Source organism: Electrona antarctica (genome assembly GCF_951216825.1).
Source record: "Electrona antarctica genome assembly, chromosome: 9".
In the NCBI taxonomy this organism is placed as follows: Eukaryota; Metazoa; Chordata; class Actinopteri; order Myctophiformes; family Myctophidae; genus Electrona; species Electrona antarctica.
The window spans coordinates 18598056-18620498 of NC_136790.1; the positions used below are offsets into that span (position 1 = coordinate 18598056).

The 22443-nt window shown below is 45.5% G+C and overlaps 1 protein-coding gene across 1 annotated transcript in view; it reads right to left on the reverse strand.

Annotated features, from left to right (window-relative positions):
- mmp24 (matrix metallopeptidase 24) overlaps positions 1-22443 on the reverse strand; it is a gene marked incomplete at its 3' end in the record, with an annotated part of 130622 nt that overhangs the window by 47008 nt on the left and 61171 nt on the right. Inside the window, exons 4-6 of the mRNA XM_079511358.1 lie at positions 21650-21749; positions 20802-21006; positions 2904-3065 (exon numbers count right to left, since the gene is read on the reverse strand). Coding sequence (XP_079367484.1) covers positions 2904-3065; positions 20802-21006; positions 21650-21749 — 467 coding nt within the window. The remainder of the gene's footprint in view (positions 1-2903; positions 3066-20801; positions 21007-21649; positions 21750-22443) is intronic.

The following is a 22443-nucleotide window of genomic DNA, read 5'->3' on the forward strand; positions in this document are numbered from 1 at the left end:
ACAGGTAACACTATTATTTTCAGCATAGAGCAGCCTTTGTTCAGAAAAGTCCACACACATTCATGCACGCATGAAAGCACGCACGACCGCGCACGCACGCACGCACACATGCCGCTGAACAGTAGCCAACAATGCAAGCGTCTTCTCCCCTTTGAAATGGAACAAAGTGTCCCTGGTGGAAACACAGCAGAAAAGACCAGAGACTTGCAGGCTGCCAACGTCTCTGAAAACCTTTCTTTATTCCAGGGAAGGTTTATTGCTGAGCTCTGCATGCGTACGCTGTTTTCAATTTGTACTGATGTTAATGTATAATGTTCTGGTCTGCTTTCCAAACAACACTTATTTTTGTCGTGGTGTGTACAGTTGGTGGAAAGTAACTAAGTACAATTACTCAAGTACTGTATACTACAATTTTGAGTTATCTTTTTTAAACTTTAAAGTTTAAGAGTACTTTTGAACATCTTTTCTTCTACTTTTGATGCTTTTGTGGGATGCTGTAGGTTATGTAGGGCATTAAATAACGAAAGAAAAGTTTGAACGTGAAGTTAAGAGGTTTCTGCCCGGCAGCAACACTGGGTAATGTAACCAAATACACCCTTACGGGTCCATTTGGTTATATTTGTACACTCTCCGAGTTAAATAAAACACCCAGGGTTGTAATGTACAGTGTGAAATCGCTTGGGATGGCACTTTTTGGACTGAAGCTTTTGGGCTGAAAAGTGCCTGTGTGTGTTTGCTCAGAGAGAGTGAAGTGGCCTGACTCAGCCAAACCCAGACACTCTTAGTGGATTTGAAATGTTGTCTTGAATGTAATACTGTTATACCATGTGGATATGCTGACACTTTATTTCAAAACAAATCTTTTTGTGAAATGTGAAAAATGTGGAGTATTTTGGAGACATTTTAACAACACCAATCTTGTATGGGAGGTCCTTGGCATCTGGTGTTTTCGGGTTGAGGGTCCGCAGACAAATACATATTAATTTCCGGGTCCCTGACATAAAGAGAACCACTGCTCTACATGCTCTCCTTTCTGAATGAAGCAACCCCAACAAGAAAATGTGCTTACAGAAATAACGAATCCTTTCTGATGTAGGGAGGATATCTCTATGGAATCAGATGGGATGTAAGTATAGGCTATTATGTGTATATTAGCATGATTATCGCCCGAAATTGTAACTGGGGCGCGGTCGTCAGGTGTTACTGAGCCAAGTCCAGTAACATCTGACGAGGCACATTCAGCGTTCAGACACAATCCAAAACACTTGGGAAGTGGATTGATTAAAGCCCAAACTACACCAGTTGCAGCTCCTTGCAACTACTCACAACTAGTCGCAACTCCTTGCTACAAAACAGTTTTACGGTCCACCACACCAATGCAACTCCTTGCTACAAAACAGTTTTACGGTCCACCACACCAATGCAACTCCTTGCTACAAAATAGTTTTACGGTCCACCACACCAATGCAACTCGTTGCTACAAAACAGTTTTACGGTCCACCACACCAATGCAACTCCTTGCTACAAAACAGTTTTACGGTCCACCACACCAATGCAACTCCTTGCTACAAAATAGTTTTACGGTCCACCACACCAATGCAACTCCTTGCTACAAAACAGTTTTACGGTCCACCACACCAATGCAACTCCTTGCTACAAAACAGTTTTACGGTCCACCACACCAATGCAACTCCTTGCTACAAAACAGTTTTACGGTCCACCACACCAATGCAACTCCTTGCTACAAAACAGTTTTACGGTCCACCACACCAATGCAACTCCTTGCTACAAAACAGTTTTACGGTCCACCACACCAATGCAACTCCTTGCTACAAAACAGTTTTACGGTCCACCACACCAATGCAACTCCTTGCTACATAACAGTTTTACGGTCCACCACACCAATGCAACTCCTTGCTACTGCCATCTGCAAGTACAGTAGGTGCAAGGAGTTGCCTGTTGCAAGGAGTTGTGTGGTGAATCATTGGTGCGGTTTGGGCGTATGTAAGACTCTATAAAGCCCAAATAAAAGTGTCTGAAATCAATAAAAAGTGAGGGGCACTCTTATCATCATGCATCGTCAATTCGTCATACATCATCAACTCATTCCAATTTCCAGCCAATCACAATTTGTGTCCTCACTTTTGTCTTCAATGTTTGTGTTTTACACAATGTTTGTGTTTACACAATGTTTGTGTTTACACAATGTTTGTGTTTACACTGCATGTCTTACCATAGATCTTCTGTATGCCCTGCAGGTCTTACCATAGATCTTCTGTATGCCCTGCAGGTCTTACCATAGATCTTCTGAATGCCCTGCATGTCTTACCATAGATCTTCTGAATACCCTGCAGGTCTTACCATAGATCTTCTGTATGCCCTGCATGTCTTACCATAGATCTTCTGAATACCCTGCAGGTCTTACCATAGATCTTCTGAATACCCTGCATGTCTTACCATAGATCTTCTGAATACCCTGCAGGTCTTACCATAGAATCTTCTGAATGCCCTGCATGTCTTACCATAGATCTTCTGTATTAGCCTGGCTAATAAGCCAGATTCAGATAAGCCGAATCAGCCGTTGGCAAAAAAGAATTGCCTGCCGGCGGATTACGGTCTGGAGAGGCTCAATTGTACGCCCATTTCCTACACCAGAGAACTGGTGTGGCCAATCGGGACACGGTATGCAATATGGGCGGGCTTTGGTACAGTGACGTTCAATGCTTGAGACCTTTGACTGACAGTAGCTCTGACCAATTATTGCGTCAAAGAGAAAATGTTTGAACCCGCCCCCCGGGAAACAAGCTCCATACACAGCATCTCCAGACTCAAATACCACACGACAGTGTGATTTGAGTCTGGCTTATTAGCCAGGCTACTTCTGTATGCCCTGCATGTCTTACCATAGATCTTCTGAATGCCCTGCAGGTCGTCCAGGGGAAGCTTGAAGTTGTGGGTCTCCATGTACTGGTAGAAAGGAGCCATGATGGCACTGGGATCGTTGGAGTGCTCCAGGCCCAGGGCGTGGCCCAGCTCATGGACCGCTACCAGAAACAGATCATTACCTGTGGGGAGAGAGAGAGAGAGAGAGAGAGAGAGAGAGAGAGAGAGAGAGGGAGGGGCAAAGAGAATAATGGGATTGGTATTAGGAAGGTAGAAATGCAAGGTAGAGAGGAATGGGAACAAAATGTTCATGGAGTTCATCATTACTGAGATAATAGTTGTAGTCCCGTAATGACATCTCCAGTGGAGAAAGGTTGAGCTGCTGCTGTGCTTTGCAGACAACAACACTACCCAAAAAAAACATGTATTTGACTGAAAAGTGGAAAAAAAAGCTCTCTTCTCGAAAATTGAACAAATTGTCTCCGGTGCAGAACACGAGAGCATTGACCATAGTAGACGTTAGCTGTCAAATAGTGGGCGGCAAACAAGAACACATTATTGTGTTTGCTGGCTGATGATCTCTCTAGTGTGAAGTGGAATTTGACTGGAGCTGCGGGGGAGCTGGTCAGCGGAACAGAAGTAGAACAGACCCATCATGGCCTGTGCGTATCCCCTCTCCTCTGTCCTGTCAAACATTATTATTCGTCGCTGTCGTGAATCTTTTGAGAGCCTGCTCAATGTCCGTGGTTATACAGTGTGGTATACCTTTCTTTTCTGCTGTAATGGAGAAGTATACCTCTCTCTCTCTCTGGTTATTTGGGTCGGTTAATTACAAAACAATTGGGGATAGAATGATAGTTAGTCTGTATAGGCCTATGTTGATAGTACTGTATGAACTTTACTCTACTGTGAATGAACACAAGTACTTAACATGACATAATATGTTCATGAGACAAACGATTACACGACGTGCAATTTGCGCATTGTTGGGTCGTGTGGCTCAAATTCGTTGAAGCATTTTCAGCTCTGCACGGTGGACAAATTAAGATAAAATACATACAGTGCATTCATACACGCATAGGTCTATACAGACAGACAGACAGACAGACAGACAGAAGGTTGACAGTGGCTGTCAAGGACAGTCGCAGTTTGTGGACACCGAGGTCTGCCGTGTGATTGTGCAGAGTTCCGCTGTCGCAGACATTTAATAACTCCCAACGTTCGCGGTTCCCATTAATACAGTACATTTCATCATGGTGGTAATTGGTTTGACTCTGTCTGAACCTAATTACAGACCATAATTATCTTCTTCTGCACTCTTTTCTTCTTTCCCCCGCAGGCGTTTTCTGTTTGAAGATCTCTGCCTGCCATGGCGGAGAGTTGACTCGTGGACAAATGCCAACATCTGTGCCTGGACAGGCTCTCTCTCTCTCTCTCTCTCTCTCTCTCTCTCCGTCTCTCTCTCTCTCTCTCCATCTCTCTCTCTCTCTCTCCGTCTCTCTCTCTCTCTCTCTCTCTCTCTCTCTCTCTCTCTCTCTCTCTCTCTCCGTCTCTCTCTCTCTCTCTCTCTCTCTCTCTCTCTCTCTCTCTCTCTCTCTCTCTCTCTCTCTCTCTCTCTCTCTCTCCGTCTCTCTCTCTCTCTCTCTCTCTCTCTCTCTCTATCGTTTGCTCCATGTCCCTCGCCCACTCTTTGTTTCTCCTCCTACTGTACTATATAGGGATGGTTACAGTGATGTGATTTCTTTCTTTCACATCCATCTCTCTCTCTCTCTCTCTCTCTCTCTCTCTCTCTCTCTCTCTCTCTCTCTCTCTCTCTCTCTCTCTCTCTGTCTGAGACACTCGGGGTCATCGTCATTTCTTTCGCTGTCCGTTTCGCTCAATTACTTTTATCTCCCTCTCTCCCTCTCTTTGCTTGATGTTCCTTGCCCTTCATTTCTTTGCCCTCATCTTTATCATTTTTCTTTTTCTCCCTAGCCTCTCTCTCTCTCCCCCCACACCCAGCCGCACGCACACCCAGCCGCACGCAAGCATGCACGCACGCACGCACGCACGCACGCACGCACGCACGCACGCACGCACGCACGCACGCACGCACGCACGCACGCACGCACGCACGCACGCACGCACGCACGCACGCACGCACGCACGCACACACACACACACACACACACACACACACACACACACACACACACACACACACACACACACACACACACCCATAACCCATGCCGACAAAGGCAATGTTATTCCCTTCCTCCGTGTCATCTGGTATAGCAGTGATATTCCACGGTGGTGTAGAGCCTCTCATCAGCTCCTCTCCACTGCGGTATATCTATCTATCTCCAGTGGGGATTTCTCACAGCAGAGCACTCAGCGCACAAAGTTTCTCTCGTGCTTCATGTCAGTGTTTGATGTTACGCATTGTTTTAGATTCTTTCTTCTCTTTCTTCTCTTCCCCCCCCCCCCCCTCCCCCTCCCCCCCTATTTGGCCTTTTGTTTTGTACTTTCCGTGCATCCATGCAGCAGCAAGGTTATTATAGTAAACTAAAACAATCTGAATAACGAAAACTAGAATAGAATAGATATATGGAATCCCTGAGGCCACTCCAGCTACCCCTGGATCACAGAATGACTGGATTTATTCTATTGAAAATCCCCATATAGTGAAATCTGGGATTGCGTCATATCGATAGTTAGTAAGGTATGTTACTCTGTGTCATCATGATATTGAGTTGCATTTGATAACGTCATGTGTTTGGTAACAAAATAGAAATATATGTCGTACTCTTTGGATAAAATCTTTACTTTTTGTCAGTTGATGCTTCACAATATCCATTATGAGTAAAGTCGCCGGGTTGAGTTGTTTATTTTTGGATCTAAAGCCCAAACTTGGGACAAAACCGTTTTAAGGTCAACCACGCCAATACCGTCTCGTCCCGAACCGACTCTTTGGTGTGGTGTGGGCTTAAGATTTCTCTATGGGAATTTTGGGGACATGGAAAAGATTTGAGAACCACTACACCACTTGGGATTTTGCTGTGTACTGTACTGCATACACACACACACTTGGCACGCACGCACGCACAGTCACGCACACAGAGATAATCTCCCCTTCTGTAATTCTATCTCGTCCCCGGTTTTTCCACCCCCTGCTGAGACTAAAACCTGCTGAGACTACAGAGATGTTTTTCTCCCTCCGGCTGCTGGCTTGTGCTTTCACCCTGATGCAACAGTGCTGCTCCCACTTCCACTACTACCACCACTACGACTTTAAACATCTCTGTCTCCGTCTCTGTGTCACCATCCAAGCTCACACAACAAAACCACACACTCTCCCAGCTGTCTTCTTGCCACACGCAATGCTGTATAGTATAGTATACCACCCCAGGAGGCTATTCCCCAATGGATGCTCTCTGTATTTGTTCTGTCTTTGTATACCCTCATGGCTGGTCCTCTGATCTGCCTGCACTTCCCGCTGAAACAGATTTTCTACGCCATTGCTTTGAGATACTGCCTGTCTCTCTGTCTGTCTGTCTAGGACTGTTACTGCCACAATGAAAGCCCAGCCCTGGAGGTTATAACCTGTCGCTTTCTCATGCCTGGTGTTCCAAAAATCCTTTATCTTTCTTGTTTTATTTCCTTGTAAGTAAGTAGCCTCGGGAACCGGTGGAATACCCGAGCCATGTGGCCCATAGGGGCAGAAGCCTTTGTCCTGTTTCCTGTTTTCCTGTTTGCCTGAAGCGGCTTGATGTACAAAGCCATGATGTGAACGCACCATATACCCACTTAGGGCATTCACTTCTAGTAATTTTTACTAGTTGACTAGTTGCCTAGTTTACTAGACGTTGTTTAACTAGGGGGGGGAAATAAAAAATAAACTAGTCAACTAGTACCAACAAGGTCGACTAGTGGATTTACTAGTCGACTAGTAAACTAGTCGACTAGTAAACAAATCGACTAGTTGCTTAATGCCCTATACCCACTGTGCATGGCGCTAGTATGTCACACAAGACAAGTACGTGGGACAAGTACTGTATGTCCCCAGTCCAACCAAGCAGGGAGGCCCAGTGGGTCCCAGGTATGACCCGGCCAGGGGGTTGAACCCCAGACCTCCCGGTCTCAGGGCGGACACTCTATCCACAAGGCCACCGTGGGCCTGTCTTCACCTGTACTTAGCTTCCGTTCAGAGATAACCGCATGGGAAAAGCCTGGCATTTGTTCTAAACTGGCCTGTGTGATCTGGTTCAGGAAAAAGGAAGCAGAGCGATATACTGTACATGTCACTATTATGGACTAGTTAGATCATGACAAGGTACGACCACAACCTAAACCAAAGTGCAAAGTCTACAAACTAACACTAAAACAAATAAAAACTAAATGAAAATTACACCTTCACAAGATAAAAATTAAACTAAACTATCAAAACCCACTTTAAAAACGAATCAAAACTGCAAAGAAATCGGAAACAAAACAAAAAAAAGAATGACATTTTCATAACTATATAATAACCTTGGTTGAGGTCAATACAGTAGCCTACTGTTCCTCTACCAGGCAGTGGTGCAGCCAGTCAGGTGCGTGCAGGAGAGATTTATATAAGCTCCTCGCAAAAGTATATAGCAGTGATCTGAGATTATTTTCACCCCCTAGTATTAACGGTAAATGTGCCGGCATTATATTCTGTGATACATTCCTCAGACGTCCTTGCTGAGACACGGGATGCTATTTCTTTCTTTCTTTTTGTATGTTTTTTTTGTGTGGCTTTCGCCTTTTTATTGCTGACAGTTAATGGGGGAGAGAGATGGGGGTGACATGCAGTAAATGGCGTCGGGATCGGGAGTTGAACCCACGGCACACTGCCAGACTTCCCAGGCCATGGGATGCTTCAAAAGTTACTTCAAAAAGTAGTCTTCCCTTATTACTTCAGATATAGTTTAAAAAACAGAATTAAATAGTCAATCTAATCTACACACTTCGTAATGCGTTGCGATTTTGTCTTTGACTTTTATAGCTATTTTTGAGTGGTGCAGCCACTCCATTGCCCTGCAATGTGGCTGGCTGGCTGGCTGGTTGGGTCCGAGCACGGAAATAGCGTTTTTTCACCACCAAGTGTCACTGTTGCGCAGCCTACCACACACACACACGCACACGCACGCGTACAAGTTTTCACTAAGCTGTGTGTTATTTTACATTTTAGTGTGTAAACAATCGTAACAAAGACTGTAATCTAGATGTTTTGTGGTTTTATTTTCGTGCAGTCTGTTCCTTGTGAGTAATAACTCACTCAGCCACTACAATATGTCCAAACTTGGCCCGTGAAGTGACTATGAGTCTTCATTGTTTTTTTTGGCTAAAGTCCACAAACCGTTTCTACTTTGTACAACTAACCTTGACTCTGTCTGTGAGAAATAATTCAGTACCACAGACGAAAAACAGTCTAAGTCCAAATTTCAGACTGACCCCTCCACAAAAAGGCCTCGTTGTCCTGAACCCTTATCTATCATTTATATATTATGGATCAATAGTGTGGACTTAGACTGTTATTCGTCTGTGGTACTCAATTATGTTTGTCTCCGTCTATCGTGCCTCTTCAATGATTTCACATCACGCTTTCATAGGCCTGTATCTCACATTATTGTCATAAATTTCGACTGTAGCCTCCAAAAACCAAACAAGTATTTTTATTTTATTTTATTTCCACGGACGAGGCCAACCTTTAATTCTGCTTGTGCACGTCCTTGTCCTTGGTGGTTGTCTGGTAATGGCTCTTTCATTGTCGAAACCTCACAAAACTGTTACATTTCTTCAAATAAAAAAATGGCAAAAGTAGCAGATCTACAAGCTCAAAGCACTTTGCTTCGGGACCACGCTTCGAGCTTGCCGATTGCTTTCGTGTGCCGATGTAGTATGATCAAGTATAGGACATTATTTACGAAGACAAAAAGAAGGAAAACATGGAGATAAGAGGTTTTCATAATTGTATACTCTAGTCTGTGCCTTCAGTCGTTTGTAAGCCTGCTTATGGGCTCCTTCACAGACATAATGGCTGTGCTTTCTATTGTGTGCGATTCAGACCGCTCTTCCGGTCTGATGGATATGATGCGTATCAGAGTGTCCTGGTGTAACCTATCTCTCCAGTAATGATATAACCTCACATTACTTTCTCATATAGCTCTGTACAGTGTATAGACCTATCTCTCTAGAGTGCTGGCAGCATTACTTTCCCCCCCAGTTTTAGAGCATCTTGGACCATTGAATGCCCACACTGAGTTGTCAAGAAAGTGTGTGTGTGGGGTAGGGAGGGGAGCTGTCAAAACTTTGCATTGACGTTGCATATCTTCATGCATAATCTTACATAGTATAGTGGCGTCTGCCGTTACTTCTGCCTTTTTGTTTTGCCGTCTGCCTGTCTTGTGAATTAATGTGATGTCTGGAACTCCAATGTCTGAACCTTGACTGACAGAGTTTTAAAGGCTATACAGAGAATCTATTCAGTTTTTCCCCCCCTTGTCCTTCTCATGTTATGTCTTTATTCTGCTCTCTCTTTGCAGAAAATCAGATCCTGTGTCTGAGTCCTTGAATGGCGAGATATGGCTTGTTTTTCTGCAGTCCTTATTCCATAATGCTGTCTGTGACTAACTAATACAATGTTAGATCTTGTCCTAAAGTTACCCAATTAGTCAAATCTACTCATACTGTATCACTCTTTGAGTTTTGAAAAGTGATTCTCAATTGTCTGTGTTAAAACAATATGTTTCTACCAAAGGGGCCTGTGTGTCCGTGTGTGTGTGTGTGTGTGTGTCCGTGTGTGTGTGTGTGTGTGTGTGTGTGTCTGTGTGTGTGTGTGTGTGTGTGTGTGTGTGTGTGCGCGCACGTGCGGAAGTCTCTTTCTTACTGAGAGACTTAGAGAGTTCGATAACACTCTCCGAGTTAAATCGGCACTGAAGATTTTGCCGTTGAAATGTCCCGTGCGGGAGATGACGACGCTATCTGGATTCGCTTCGCCTGGCAGCACTCCGACAGCACTCACACGGATCAAAACATATGTTGATTTATTGTCAGCCTAGGTACATATGATGGAGTTTGTCCTCTATTGCCCTTCTGGAGGCCGAGAGGAGGAATTGCTTTCAGTTGCTTTGGGGGAACTTTGCTGTCTGCCGTATCCAGGCCTGGAATTTCATCCTTTTAGGGGCAAGGCCACTTGGCCTTTAGTGTGGTCAACTTTTTGAGGGCACAAGGCCAAGTGCCAGGGCATGAAGGCCATCAATTAAAACAATGATTTTAAGTCCCCGGTCATCATTATTTTAGCTTAAAGGTTAAGGATGATTACATTTTTATTTATTTAAAGGCAAACATTGGTTCAGAACAGTGCTTCTTAAATAAATAATCACAGCTTTAAATAACAAAATATAAGTAGCTACTGTTACTGTAGTTACTGTAAATTAAAATATTGTAAACATTTTAATAGTGCAGAGAGATGAAAATCATAATGAAATGGCCTAGGACCCTGTCACCCTAGGCTAATTCATATACATTTAATTTGGGGGTCCTTGAAATTAAAATGGCTGAGGATCACTGGATTAAATTGTGAGTTAATTCACAGAAAATACAATGACAGACAGCCTACATTCATTTCTGTTCTGCCTTGTTTGTTTTTGTTCTGCTATTGTCACAACTGTGTGATATGTTCCTTGTTTTTCTTCTATTGTTTATACTGTGCAAATTGTTCAGCAACTTCTAACTTTGTTTCGAAAGGTGCTTTATAAATAACATTTACTTACTTAACTTTTGAATGAGGGCTTGGTTTAGAAAAGCCTATAGGCTATTTTGTGCTAAAGTAATATATTGAATAACATGTAAATGTAGATTTTAAGGCTAGACTGGCATATGGCATTGTGGGGCTGCAGGACTGAGGACTCTGGAGATAAGTCAAGTGTAAAAAGCATTTTGTACAATTGTGTGCTTATGAACATTTACCACGTTATGTCCGCATTGATACAGAAATTAATGATTATTAAGCGAGCGACGCGTGGTGTACAGTGAGCGCGCTCTGGTGCTCTGGCTACTAGCGTTTGGCTAGCGATATTAGCCGTGGCCAGCGTTGGCTGTTTAAACAATTTACTCTGTCAACTAACGTAGCAGACGATAGCGTGGTAAATGGTGGAGGAGTCCTGCAGTCTATGCTGTTGCGTGGTGTTGTTTTGTGAGTTTATATCCATGAAGACGAGTCACGTTGGTCTTAACACACGGGCTCTGTGTGATAATAATCCTGAAGCACCGCGGTCCGCGCCAGCCGGGCCGAGTGTCAGTGAGTGAGAGGCGAGCTGTCAGTGCGTGACTGCGTGCATGGAGCGGAGGAGGAGGGAGGAGGCAAAGTAACGCAAAAGAATCAAACCACTTGGCAAATGGCAACACAACTACACGGGGAAGGTTACCGTAATGACTGGAAAATTGCGCAGAGGAAACGGTAAAATGAACTGCTGTGGGCGCCGGTCGGGGCACATGGGCACCGCGGCCACTGTGGCCGTCTGGGCATATAATTTTTCGAGGGGCACACGGCCAAAGAGAGGGGCAACGACGGCCATGGCCGCCGTGGCCGCCGTGAAATTCCTGCCCTGGCCGTATCTCCTCTACCGATCTTTCAATTACTGAATGTACGCCCAGGGACTTCAGTGGTTCACAATGCACGCACGGGTGTGCATGCACCCATTACATCCACGCACACTCACACATGCACGTATAAAGTATATGCGAACGTGCATACCGCCGCTGTCGGGCAGAAACATTTGGGACATATGAGGTTCCCCCCCCCCCCCCCCCCCCCCCCGACAGAGACGATATCCAAGTGCATGTAAAGCTCGCACACCAGTGGCGTATCCAGGAATTACGTTTTGGGCAGGCAAGATCATGTGTTAATTGTCGTCTCCCAGCGCACAATCGTAGCACTAAAGGTTTTCAAAGAGATATACCTGCCAGACGAGTAGGATACAAAGGCTGAAAGGCTTGCATTTACATTCCAATGGGTGATTGAGGGTTGCGCTCTACCGCAGTCCGCAACGGCCAATCAGCTGTCCATTAATAGTTCTCAGGTCTTGTTTTTGTTCTCTTTTTTTCTCATTGTATGGATTTTGGCCAGGCCAGAAATGGATTTGGACAGGCGGACGCCTGCCCTCGCCTTATTGTAGATACGCCTCTGACGCACACACGCACACACGCACGCACGCACATCCTGCCTGCGCATACACGTGCACACACACACATGGACGTATGCATAAAGTATGTCTGAACCTGTGCAACAAACTGCGTGACACACACAGAGCTCCTTCTCGCTGCACACTCAGCAGTTGCTGGAGACACAGGTTCTGCTGATTGGGGGGTTGATACTGGTCAAGTATTGATCTCTGATCAGGGAGTCATCTATACTCACTGTGTGTATGCGTGCGTGTCTGCTTGCGTGTCTGCGTGTCTGCGTGCGTGCGTGCGTGCGTGTGTGCGTGACCTGGGTCAAATTAAAGTTATACTGTACCTCATTTAAATACACAGTTGTATGCTGGTGTTGCACGCTGAAAAATATAGCTCAGCTCGATGCATTGTGGGCTGCTTTAGTCTTGTTTGGAAATGACAAAAGATTTAAAAAGATGCCATTCATAAAATCTCTGTCTGAAAATGTCGATTTTCTCAGTAAGTATAGTAATAAAAACATGTGTGTGTGCGCATGCCTGCGTGCGTGCGTGTGTGTGTGTGTGTGTGTGCTTGTCCGTGCATGTGCGTGCGTGTGTATGGTGGAGGGTGGATTAGCACAGGCACGTGTAAGATATACATTATAGTTGTCTCTGAAGAAGCCAGCGGAGCAATCCAAGCTATTACTGCAGAGATTCACTTTGCTCAGACCTTCCATTCCATGCTGCACATAATGTAGCTTCACAATGGCTGGCTCAACACTCATTCTCTGCACAGTAAAGATCCTGCAGTGCTCGTCAAACTCTGAGAGTGTGCAAGTGGAACCAAATGGACCCGCTTAAAGCTCTCAGAGTTACCGTCCCGTAAGGGTCCATTCGGTTCCACTTGCACGTCCCGTAAGGGTCCATTCGGTTCCACTTGCACGTGCCGTAAGGGTCCATTCGGTTGCACTTGCACACTCTCAGTCTCAGAGTTACCGTCCCGTAAGGGTCCATTTGGTTCGCTTTGTACACTCTCTGGGTTAAAGACACACACCACTCCTCCTCCCCAAAAATATATATATTTTTTGTTTGGTTTATGTCTCTTTTTGAAGTTTAACCTGGAAGTTTCTTGTGCACTGCAAACTTATGTCCAAAATCATCCCTATAGAGTTTCCATACTGCTCACCCGGGTGCCGTCTACATTCCGGCCACCGGAGAGACGGGTGACAGCCGGAATGTAGACGGCACCGGGTGAGCAGTATGGGTTATGGGCGCCCTGTGGTACGAGGCGTCAAAAAAACAGCTCCCGTAGGATTTTTGTGCTAATTTTTTTTGCAGATCTTGGTTTGGAGTCCAAACTATGATGGGGTTCAAATTTTCCCGACCCCCACCCCGTTTCTGGGGGGGGCATCTATTTGGGACCTCCCAGAACAGTATGCCAGCCAGTTAATGTCCGATTAGAATTGTTTTGTATGTTTTAAAACATTCTGAGTTGATTTCTTAAACTTTTAAAGTGGTCAGAAGAATCTTTTTTGACTTTTGGTAGGGGTGTTTCCTCACCTGGGACCTCCCGGACTGACCCCTGGGCCTATCCCAGTTCTCATTACATTCCTCGCTCTGCTCCTGCTCCAGAATATTGTCAAATTAGATCATAAATGAAGCATAAAAGTATTTGGGCTCTGATATAAAAAAAATAGTAGTAGCCAATACCAGGGGTCTTCCACAGGGGGCCCATGACCCCTAGGGGGTCCTCAGAGTTACTACAGGGGCCCACCAAATCATTGTGGGATAGTAACTTTTAATTTTTTTTACATTAAACCACTTGAACCATAGCATCCCTTTTCCAAGGAGAACTTTAGCCAACAATAGCTGATCTACAAGGTTGTAGTTTGAGCTTGTAGATCAGCTATTTTCAAAGTAAGGTGCCTCAGACCCAAGTGTAGCAAATATTGCTGCTAAATAAAGATCAGCCAAGATCAGCCAGGCTGCTGCTGTCTTTCTCTTTTCTCTTCGTCTTTCTGTTGTCGGTCAGGTGACTGGGAGGGCTACTTGTCATCCTTAAGGCTCATACATAGTCTGGATTTTCGGTGGTTAGGTGACCACCGAACTACAACATGACCTCACGAGCCGCGGTGAAGAGCAAACCACCGCCACCGCTCCAGGCCTTCTCTCTGTTTTTACTCACCACCGCTCAACGTTATTTCAGCTCCGGTGGTCAGCTCACCACCGGAGCGGTGGTCACCTCACCACCGAAAATCCAGACTATGAATAGGCCTTTAGAGGAACTCATCAAGTATTTCTTTGCTCGTGATCTCCTTATATGCTCGACTGATGCCAGTCTATCTTGCCCAAATGAACGCTCTTGAACAGGATGACCCAGAAACATGGAACGCACTGAAGTCAGGTGAATTTGTGGTGGCAAAGTCAGAGATACCGTTCATAAGACTCGACAGAAGAGAGCAACTTCATCTGTAGAATACGAAATCCATCCAGAGATGAAGCTCACCATGTCCATCAAGGAACTCCTATCTGCATCATCAACCAAGAGGAAGCTGACATGTGTGTTAGGCCAGGGACTGCTTGAGTATTTCTCAAGGGACAGCTCTTTCACGCTGGTTGGTATATATGATAACTTCATCAAGGGACGTGATTTTGAGAAGGTGCACACACATGAAGAGGCTAATACCCTGATTCCTCATCAAGGGCCTCTGTTGCTAATGGTGCTTTGCGAGACATACAGTATGTGTTTGGTCACCCGACACTGATCCTGATTCTCCTGCTGTTACTTGACTTGGTGTCTTGTGAATGCATTGCAGCTACAACTTCTCTGAAATTTTCTCAAACAATAACCTGCCTTGCACTCCTCTCTGCAAATGCTATGGTGGAGACTGTGTCAACACTATTAGGGAGGACATTCAAGAGTGAGAAGTTGCAATACCTTTATTCCCTGCAGTAACACCTGTCAACCATAATGGTAGAATACTAATAAACTATCATAAACGCAAGACATTCTAATACTATTCGAAATACTTGCAAATCACATACATGTGTGCAAGAATATGGGAAAAACTAGTCCCGGACCCCCTGTGGAAGACCCCATGTATTAGCTACTACTCATTTTTGTAATCAGTGCCCAGCTACAAAAAACTTTTAATGCTTACATTATTATCTACTGTAATTTGACATTGTTCTGGAACAGGAGCAGAGCGAGGAATGTAATCAGTACTGAGATGAGTCCGGGGGGTCACGGGTGAAGAAAGACCCCAACCAAAAGTCAGAAAAGATTATTCTGGCTACTTTCAAAGTGTAAGAAATCAACTCAGAATATTTAAAAACCTATAAAACAATACATTTTAATAATATTGTAAAAATCGGACATTAATTGTCTGGCGTACTATTATGGGTGGTCCCAAAATATATATAAAATCCTACGGAAATACACCTCGTACCACACTACCAGCCTGTGTCCTCCGTGAGGAGGAAGCCCAACAAACCGTCGGTGAGGCCTTTAGGAGGGCCACTCAAGCCGCAAGCGGAGCCTGCAGAACCACCTTGCTGCTCAGGTGCAGTCTGCGGAACTCAGGAATCCACCACTCCTGAATGAAGTGTCTGGTGCTGGGACTCTGGTGCAACGCACAGGTCCTGGTGGACCTGTGCGGGAGTGGACCTGGTGGGGTGTAGGAGGGGCCCGGACAGGAGTCAACCCATAGAGCCTAGTCCTTCCATGCGCCAGAAGCGTACCTCCCAGCCCTGGCAGAGTAGTACTGGAGTAGTTCCAACGGATTGTGTGGCCCTGGTCTTTCCCTAATGGTACTGATCGAGGGTAGCTACTGGGACGTAAGTGGGGACTTGATCACCCCGGCTGGGTCGCCTGAGTGAGGGGTATGATGTTCGAGAGACCCGAAACCCCGATGACCTTGGGATACATCACTGAGGATACGTCCCAGGTGCATCCATGTGATGCTTTTTGTTATTCACATATAAGATGTGGTCTTCAGACTAGCTCTCACCTTGTTATATGTCGGTAACAGCCGACATATAACGCTTAACGCATGGATAAAGTTGTTAAAATGATTGTGATGCTGTATTGACACATTTTACTGGGGAGTCGGGACCCCCTGGAAACTGCTTCATATAATTGGTCCTCACTAATGTTCATGATAAAATAGCAAAAAGATTAAAAATAATCTACTTGGTCTGTGTCTCATAGGAGGGCTGTGGGCACACCTGTCTTCCAGTGACATCATCGTTACGCAGATATTTTGTAAAACAATATTTACAAATATATATTTGAGATTTCTCAGGAATAAAAAGCCTGCAGTTTTATAGCCTGGATTGAGTGGATTTCCCATCGATCATGTCACTGGAAGCTGGGTTTCTGAACATGCCTCCTATATGAGACACAGACAGAGTAGAAAAAAACGGTGCTATATTAAATATGAAGATAGGTTGGTGAAGTCGACCTTTAAGAAACATTTTCTGAGTTGAGAAAAATAGTTGTCTTACTTTTTCCAGCTCTCCCTTTGTCTTTCCTTCAATCTGAATCCCTCACTCCCTTCTTCTCTCGCTCTCTTTCTCACTGTCCCTCTCCTCTCTCTCTCTCTCTCTCTCTCTCGCCCACCCTCGTACACCCCACTCTCTCTCTCTGCCTCAGTACTTTAGTTTTTTTCCCTATCTCTCCTCCTCGTTCCCTCTCCTTATCAACCGTTGTTATTTTCAGAGAGCGTGAATCTGGCACAAGCCATTTGTCAAACTGGAGAGATAGAAAATCGGCAATGTAGGCAGAAAAATGTTTGTGTTTTTATGCTCCTTTATCAGCCCCGCGACTAGACGGGTTGCCCCACTCGCACACAGGAGTGATGGACGGAACGGCAATATGTCCACATGGACCAATACTTCATTCTTTATGACAGAGAGATTTACCCCCCCCCCCCCGCCCCCATTCTATTTGTGCGTTATCTGACTGAACTAGTACTAGCAGTAGAAGTGGAGTGCAGGAGATCGGCCTCAAGCTCAATGCCAGCAACACGAGAGTATACTTACTAACACTTACAGTTTTTCACGATTGTTAACGCACCAAAAGCGAAAATTCTGCACAATTTCTGCACAACCTTAACTTCATGTACCTAATCACTTGACACAATGTGCACTACTTCAAGTGCCCTTATCTGCGTTAAGACTCTGACTTTTCTTCTTTACACTCTGATGTCAATTTGCACATCACCTTGTTGTCCAAACACTATATACACACACAAGAAATATGGCTCATTCTTTCCAGAGTCATTGTCATTCATATGGTGTGTTCCATTTCTATGATTGTGTTTTCAATTTTGCATTTGCATTGTGCTGTAAATCATCATCATAACCTTTATTTAAATTCAGAGTATAATGCTTGGTAGTGTGCATCAAATGCTTACTCAATGAATGCAGTGGCGGTCCATGCTGAAATGAACTAGGCCTTCAACCCCCCCACCCCCACCCCCACCCCCCCAAAACTAGCCGATCTACAAGCTCACGACGCGCTGTGGGCTTGTAGATCGGCTATTCCCCCCCCCTGTCATATGTTCTTATACAACATTAAACCACGCAAAAATTGGTGGAACTGAACCACACTCATATCAGGCTCTGTAATATCCCAGCTATGCTGCACCGGCGGGGACTAAACACACGCAGCGCGTGCGCGCGTGCACACACACACACACACACACACACACACAAGTGGCTCCGCAGCGCACAGCCACATAAGACTCGGCCACACACACTGTCAGCACGGACAACCACACGTCCTGAAGTCCACAACCATATAAAACGATCAATCAATAAGCTGCGTCGCATCGCGATCGCATGTATATAAATATTATATAAAGATCCTTACCATGGCTGCCTGCATCATACCAATGGTCTACCCTGCAAGCTTTTCTTGAAGTCCTTCCTTCTCGAAAAATGCTTTGACTGTAAATCCACCACTAAATCTGTTTCTTCTCCTCCTTCAGCCGTTTTCCGCGTTTGTTTGTGAGTTAAATCTATTTAGCTCCTCAATCAACCCACAAATGGGAACTCGCGCAGAAAGTTTGAAACACCCAGTTCTCTTTTCTCATTTGACAATATTTCCCCCCAATGATGGGATCCAAGCAAGACGTTAACGTCACCAAAGGCCAGCTAGCTGGCGCTGGTACATGAAAGAAAACGCCCAGCAGGGCAAACTCAAAATCTGATTGGCTAAGGAACCTGTCAATCTCTATATTGATCCCATTCATTTCAACAGCAAGGGGATTCACTGGAGTTTCTGCAGGCCTCCTGGTAGAGAATTTTACCCGGAGACAACACAAGGAAATAATCTCATTGGTTAAAAAAAAACCAAGGGCTGTTGTACCTGCACAGAATGGAAGCAGAGCATCCAGCCTGTCTGAGTGAAAAACAGTGCAGTGGCAGCGAAATAAATATAATATTATATATAATATTATAGATATAATATTTGTTAAAAATAAAAACTTATTATAAAATATAAATTTCTGCATCAGGCAAGTGGCATCAGGCAAGTGGGCCAGCAGAGAAGGCCTTGCTGGCCCTGACGGCCCACCACTGAATGAATGGTATCTGTGTGTCATTTGAAAATATGTGTACCAAATGAAAACACGAGTTCCATTTTGGGAACAGTTAAGAGATTATGATCAAAGAGTATGGCAAAGAGTCATAATGCAGGAGTGTCAGGGTTTAGCATTTTGCATGTGAGGTTTTCAGTCTTTTGTGTGTGGTTTTGAGAAAACCGTTATAGAGAGTATGCGCATGCTTAAAGTGAATGGCACATCGAGTGGCAAATCGAGTGGCAAAGCAACAGGAAAAGTGAGTTTAACATTGTTTAATGTTGTTTAATGCATTCAGATAGGACTTTTCTGTTTGGATGCATGGGCTGTCAAGGCCAGAAAGTAGTTTTTTGCCACTCATTAGGCATTCCTGCATAACTTCCGGGTTTGATGATGATGTCACGCGCATACCCTCTGAGTCTATTGTGTTGAGAAACACGTGTTAACAATGGTGAAACAAATCGAGGACGAAACCATCGCCACTGCAGACGGGACAGTGCTCGAGGCAGTGGAGGACTCTCGGGGCCTGGACTGCTTTATACCTGTAGTAATACCAGTAATACGCCTGAGGGTGAGGGGCGAGGTCGTGTGCACGCATCCGCCTGGGTGACAGCAGACTGCTGGGCGAGTGCTGGCGCTTTGGCATGGGGGGGTCAGATCAACATACGGAATGAATTCTGTACTGTATGGAGAGTGTCTTGGGTGTACAGGGTTTGATGAGGTCAGATCAACATATGGAATGGATTCTGTACTGGCCGTATATGGAGCGTGTCTTGAGTGTACAGGGTTTGATGAGGTCAGATCAACATATGAAATGTTAGAACAGGACAGCTCAATATATGGAGATCTAAGGGTGGCAGCGGAGGCAGTGTCTTGAGTGTACAGGGTTTGATGAGGGTCCAGGTAGGGCCGGGCCTTCATTTTCGGGCCTGTTGAGAACTCTAGTGTTCGTCGACTGCCGGGCGCGGCTGCACAAATAACTTTGGGGCGGGCCCGTCTAGAGTTTAAATGGACCGGTATCAAAATGGAGACATCATGACATGATTTGTCACGAGCCGAGTTGGCTTTGTCCGCGTGTACAGTCTTAAAAAAAAAGCTTTTTGAAAAGCCTATGGGGAAAATTAATGAATGCATTTACTTTCTGGGCCACTCGTCGTTCTGAAAGGGGCTGCAACGCTCTATATGGGCTTAATATTGATTTTATTTTGAAATTTCACTAGAGGATACTCCCTTGAGTTGCAGCAACTCGTTTTCAATGGGGTCCTGACCGACATCATGTGATGTCACGAGGCATGACCATATATGGGGCGTGACCAAATTACTGACTGACCGACTCCTCTGCGTACCACCAGAGGGGCTCAAGTACCACTATAGTGGTACTCGTACCAGTGGTTGGGAACATCTGCTCTACGGGGACCTACCACAGGTCACAGACCAACTCAGAGAGAGTAGAATGAGGCTGGCAGGGCACTGCGTCAGGCTTTTGGAACTAGAGGCAACAAAGGCAAGCCAACTAACACTATAGAGCACCGAAGTCTGACGTCAATATCGGTAGAGGACGCAAATCCACAGGTTCATGTACTTTTTATTTGCATTGTAATCCCCATAGGGGGATTTTAGATCGCCTCATATAATAACTATGTTTGAAAAATACACAAATCATCCAGGCCGCTTCACACATATGGATATGAAGAATCAACTGACTGAGAGAAAACGCTATTGTTACTGCTACTGAATTAGTTACATTTTCGCTAGAAACAGACTGTATCATATAGTGACTGACTGTCGCAAACGATACAGAGACACATCCCCGACAATAACGCCGAGACAGCTTGTTTATTTTTGGACCACAACGCTTATATGAAACGATTTTAAGATGAGCCCATGTTATTCTCCATAGAGAAATTACTTCCGTGAACCAGGGGAATCGAGGGGACGAGTGAGTGACGTCAGGACTTCGGCGCTCTATGGCAGCCAACCCAGGGCGAAGCCAGGAAAGGTAAGAAGCGCACCACTTACTGCACCACTTACTGCACCACTTACTGCACCTCCACAGGTTAGCTACTGGTGTTAGATAGAGCAGCGATGTCAGGAGTCCCGAGTTGGTGCTGCTTAAGACACTCTCGCATCCCATTGCAGTAGAATGTTGCCTAAATAGTAAATAGTGTCTCACCGTCGTGGTTGGCGTTGCCCAGCGTCCAGGGTTCGTCCGAGTCAAAGTGGGTGTCCCCTCCGATGCCGGGCCCGGGGAAGTAGGCGTGGGCCAGGAAGCCCCCCTCGCCATCGAACGGCGAGCTGTCTCCGTGGAAACCCGAGGCGAAGAAGATCATGATGTCCGCCTCCTTGCCCTCGTTCTTAATGTCCGAGTACGGGACCTCCTGAGGAGAGGAGAGAGGAGAGGAGAGGAGAGGAGAGGAGAGGAGAGGAGAGGAGAGGAGAGGAGAGGAGAGGAGAGGAGAGGAGAGGAGAGGAGAGGAGAGGAGAGGAGAGGAGAGTTGTAGTAGAGCTTGTACTGTATATCTTCTATTGCTGATGCTTTGGTGTGACACTGTAGTGTAGCCTGGAACTCAACTATGCTTTTTATGGCATAGGCAGCTCCCGGCAGGATCCGCCGGGAGAAACTATGCGCAGCTGCGCGACATGAGACTAATTACTTAGAGCGACAGAGAGAGAGAGGAGTGTGTGTGTGTACATGTGTGCGTGTGTGTGTCAATTTAACAAATGTGCAGACGATCAGAAATCAGCAGAGAGTGAGCAATGTTTGCGCTACTCTATGCCGAATTGAAGTGGACTCGGACCCAGACTTTTTTTTCCTCCCTGGAAATAAAAACGTCTGGGTTTCCGAGGCTACTGTAGTGTGATCAAGTAGGGGAATTAATTTACAAACAACCACAAAAGTTAGAATATGGAAAGGAGAGCTTTCTGCCCGATGAGTTGCATGAGCGTGACAGACTGATACCTGGAAGGTGAGAGGTGTGACGGACTGATACCTGGAAGGTGAGAGGTGTGACAGACTAATACCTGGAAGGTGAGAGGTGTGACGGTCTGCCACACGTTGAAGGCTTGTCGAATGGCTCGCTGTGTGTCCTTCTCCCCAACTTTAGGAGTGTAGTTAGATATACTGTGGAAGAGAGAGAGGGGGAGGGGGGGAATAGGTGTGTCATTAATACATTTCTAAAAGGTAAAGATATTTATTTGAAAGAGGAAACCAGGCAGCATATCGTCGCTGTTGGAAAAGGAAAGCGGAGAGTGAGCGGAGAGACAGACAGTGTAGGAGAGACAGACAGTAGGACAGCTGAGAGACAGACAGTGTAGGAGAGACAGACAGTAGGACAGCTGAGAGGGAGACAGTGTAGGAGAGACAGACAGTAGGACAGCTGAGAGGGAGACAGTGTAGGAGAGACAGACAGTAGGACAGCTGAGAGACAGACAGTGTAGGAGAGACAGACAGTAGGACAGCTGAGAGGGAGACAGTGTAGGAGAGACAGACAGTAGGACAGCTGAGAGACAGACAGTGTAGGAGAGACAGACAGTAGGACAGCTGGGAGACAGACAGTGTAGGAGAGACAGACAGTAGGACAGCTGAGAGACAGACAGTGTAGGAGAGACAGACAGTAGGACAGCTGAGAGACAGACAGTGTAGGAGAGACAGACAGTAGGACAGCTGAGAGGGAGACAGTGTAGGAGAGACAGACAGTAGGACAGCTGAGAGACAGACAGTGTAGGAGAGACAGACAGTAGGACAGCTGAGAGGGAGACAGTGTATGAGAGACAGACAGTATAGGACAGCTGAGAGGGAGACAGTGTAGGAGAGA